Source organism: Juglans regia, chromosome 3 (assembly GCF_001411555.2).
Source record: "Juglans regia cultivar Chandler chromosome 3, Walnut 2.0, whole genome shotgun sequence".
Classification (NCBI taxonomy): Eukaryota; Viridiplantae; Streptophyta; class Magnoliopsida; order Fagales; family Juglandaceae; genus Juglans; species Juglans regia.
This window is the reverse complement of record NC_049903.1, coordinates 15206186-15208660: the sequence shown is the minus strand read 5'-3', so window position 1 is coordinate 15208660 and position 2475 is coordinate 15206186. Positions and strand designations below refer to the sequence as shown.

General features: G+C 40.9%; 1 protein-coding gene across 1 annotated transcript; it reads right to left on the bottom strand.

The window, feature by feature from the left end:
- Window positions 1-527: 527 nt before the first annotated feature.
- Window positions 528-2273, bottom strand: LOC108980268 (berberine bridge enzyme-like 7). Its single transcript, XM_018951129.2, has one exon. The coding sequence runs from the start codon at window positions 2179-2181 to the stop codon at window positions 661-663; it is 1521 nt and encodes a 506-aa protein (XP_018806674.1). The 5' UTR covers window positions 2182-2273; the 3' UTR covers window positions 528-660.
- Between the last annotated feature and the right edge of the window lie 202 nt (window positions 2274-2475).

Below are 2475 nucleotides of genomic sequence, written 5' to 3'. Positions count from 1 at the left end.
GAGAAGGGCTGGGCCCGGCTTGCGTGCGTGGGCTTAAGGGATCTATCACTGGGCCATTATCCATTGCTTGTTTTATTTTAATTGCTATTTTGTTTTTCAAGTTAAGGGTTGTAAGTTAGAAGGCCCAATTCAGGCCCATGGCCTTTTTAGGATGTGTAGGATTTCTGCATATAGGAGGCGCCGAAAAGGACTCTTTTTATGCAAAAAGTTATGAAAGTTTGAATCTTCTCTTCTATGATTCTATCTCTTCTTCTTCTCTGCCTGTTCTGATTGTGTGAAATATCCAGTGTGTTACATAATATTGTTAATTTGCAGCGGCAAGATGAAAATCGTCGGGAAACACTTAATATGGATATGGGTTGTTGCTGCGCATCATGTTCCGACGCAAGTAAAAACCAATAAGCAAATTGATCTTTTGCGTCGAATGGATTTTCGTTGAACAAATACAATTGCGGCAATTTATTATCGACGCAACAAAGGATAGCATTTTCAACGGCATTAGCATCAACGCTTGAGATCGTCGGAATTATTTATTGCGGCGAAATTGGTTGTTATTATAACAATGAACACATGCAGCCTACAGAATTAATTATAAACACTTTCATTTGTTTTAACAAGTTCATGAAAAAGTACTCCATGGACTGGAAACAGCTTAAAGGCTCAATGACTGGCTGGAGGAATGCTTTGTTCATTTTTGAAGAAATTGGAGGGATCAATGCTCGTCTTCGCACGCATCAACCTGTCCAGATTGCCCTTGAAATACTTGCACCCATATACTCGTGCACTCTTAATAAGGATTGTACGATTATGACTTGAACTGGCAATACCAATATCAAGATCTCTATAGTTGAGAAAAGCCTCTCTTGGGGACTTTGATACGTATGGTCTCATCACCTTGTATAGGGTTCTTGCCAAATTACGATAATGGTTCCTAGCCTCTGTACCTTCTTCCACCCATTGCACGTAATACTCTATCTTGAATATGTTTCCAGCCCTATGCGGGAATGGAGTCTCTGATTCCGAAATCTCACTCATTCTTCCTCCATAAGGATGCCATTCCATCCATCCATTTCGCCCTATTTTAAAAAACATCTTCCATAGGGATTCTAAACCAGTCTTTGGAATTGGTTCTTTCACATAATCAGACTTGCTTATGAAGGAGGAGGCATTTACCTTGGATGGCCTGACTAGTAAAGAATCTGTGGGAGTTCCTATGGGGAAAAGTGCCCAGAAAAGAGTGGACTCAATCCATGTCATTTCATTGCAGTCATCTTGATGCAATCTTAGTTCGGGAAACCTCACATTCATCAAAGGGAGAAGGCTTTCAGATTTTCCCAGAAAGTGTCCAATGAAATGAACTTGCATCGTCTTCTTGCCTTCCTGACTTCCATCCACTGCTTGTAGAAATGCCCTTATGAAGAGGTCTTTTGGTAGATTATGTGCAACCTCTTGCCAACGATAAACAACATCTGTTGCATTCTGTTCCAATGTCCTTATAACGTGGAACACTGTCACCATGGATGGAACTCGTACCAACTTTATCGTCCAGGAAATAATGACTCCAAAGCTTGCTCCACCACCTCCTCTAATGGCCCAAAACACGTCCTCTCCCATGGATTTTCTGTCAAGGATCGATCCATTGACATTGACTATTTGCGCATCGATTATATTATCTACAGAGAGGCCATACTTTCGCATCAAGTTTCCATATCCACCTCCAGAAAAGTGTCCACCCGTGCCTACAGTCGGACAGACACCAGCAGGGAAAGCATGGACTTTACTTTTCTCGGCAATTCTGTAATAAACCTCTCCAAGAGTAGCGCCAGCCTGAACCCATGCAGTCTCGGATGCTATATCAATGTGTAGAGCTCGAAAGTTGAACATGTCAAGGACTAGAAATGGATTATTTGATACATATGAAAGACCTTCACTGTCATGGCCACCGCTTCGAATCCTGATTTCCAAGCCATAATGATGTGCACAAATAACAGTTGCTTGGATGTGAGAAATGTGTTTGGCAGTTATAATAGCGAGCGGTTTTGGGGTCGTAGATGTCAGAAACCTGGGGTTTTTTATGTAGGAGTTCAAAATTGACAGAAAAGAGGCATTGTTGGGGGTGTAGATGGCCTGAGAGACTTGGTGGAATGGTGAAGAATTATTTGAGAGGCATCGGAAAAACATGTGTAGATTATCTTGCTTTGAATTCGCACATAAAATTGAGAACAAAATGGTTGCAAGAATGATTGGGATTGAAGGTGGTCGCTGGCATGAGGTCTTCATTCTGCTAAATAATTCTCTGTTTTGAGCTCTTGTGTCTGTCTGCTGCTCTATTATAAGATCAATACGAGAGTAGTGATCGTGTCTAGGATCCATGGTATACTTATAAACTTTCAATTAGTGCCCTTTCTTTGCAAGTTAATTGAACAATTAAAGGATCTATTATGAAATCAAATCCAAATAGATCTTCTTTCTCAA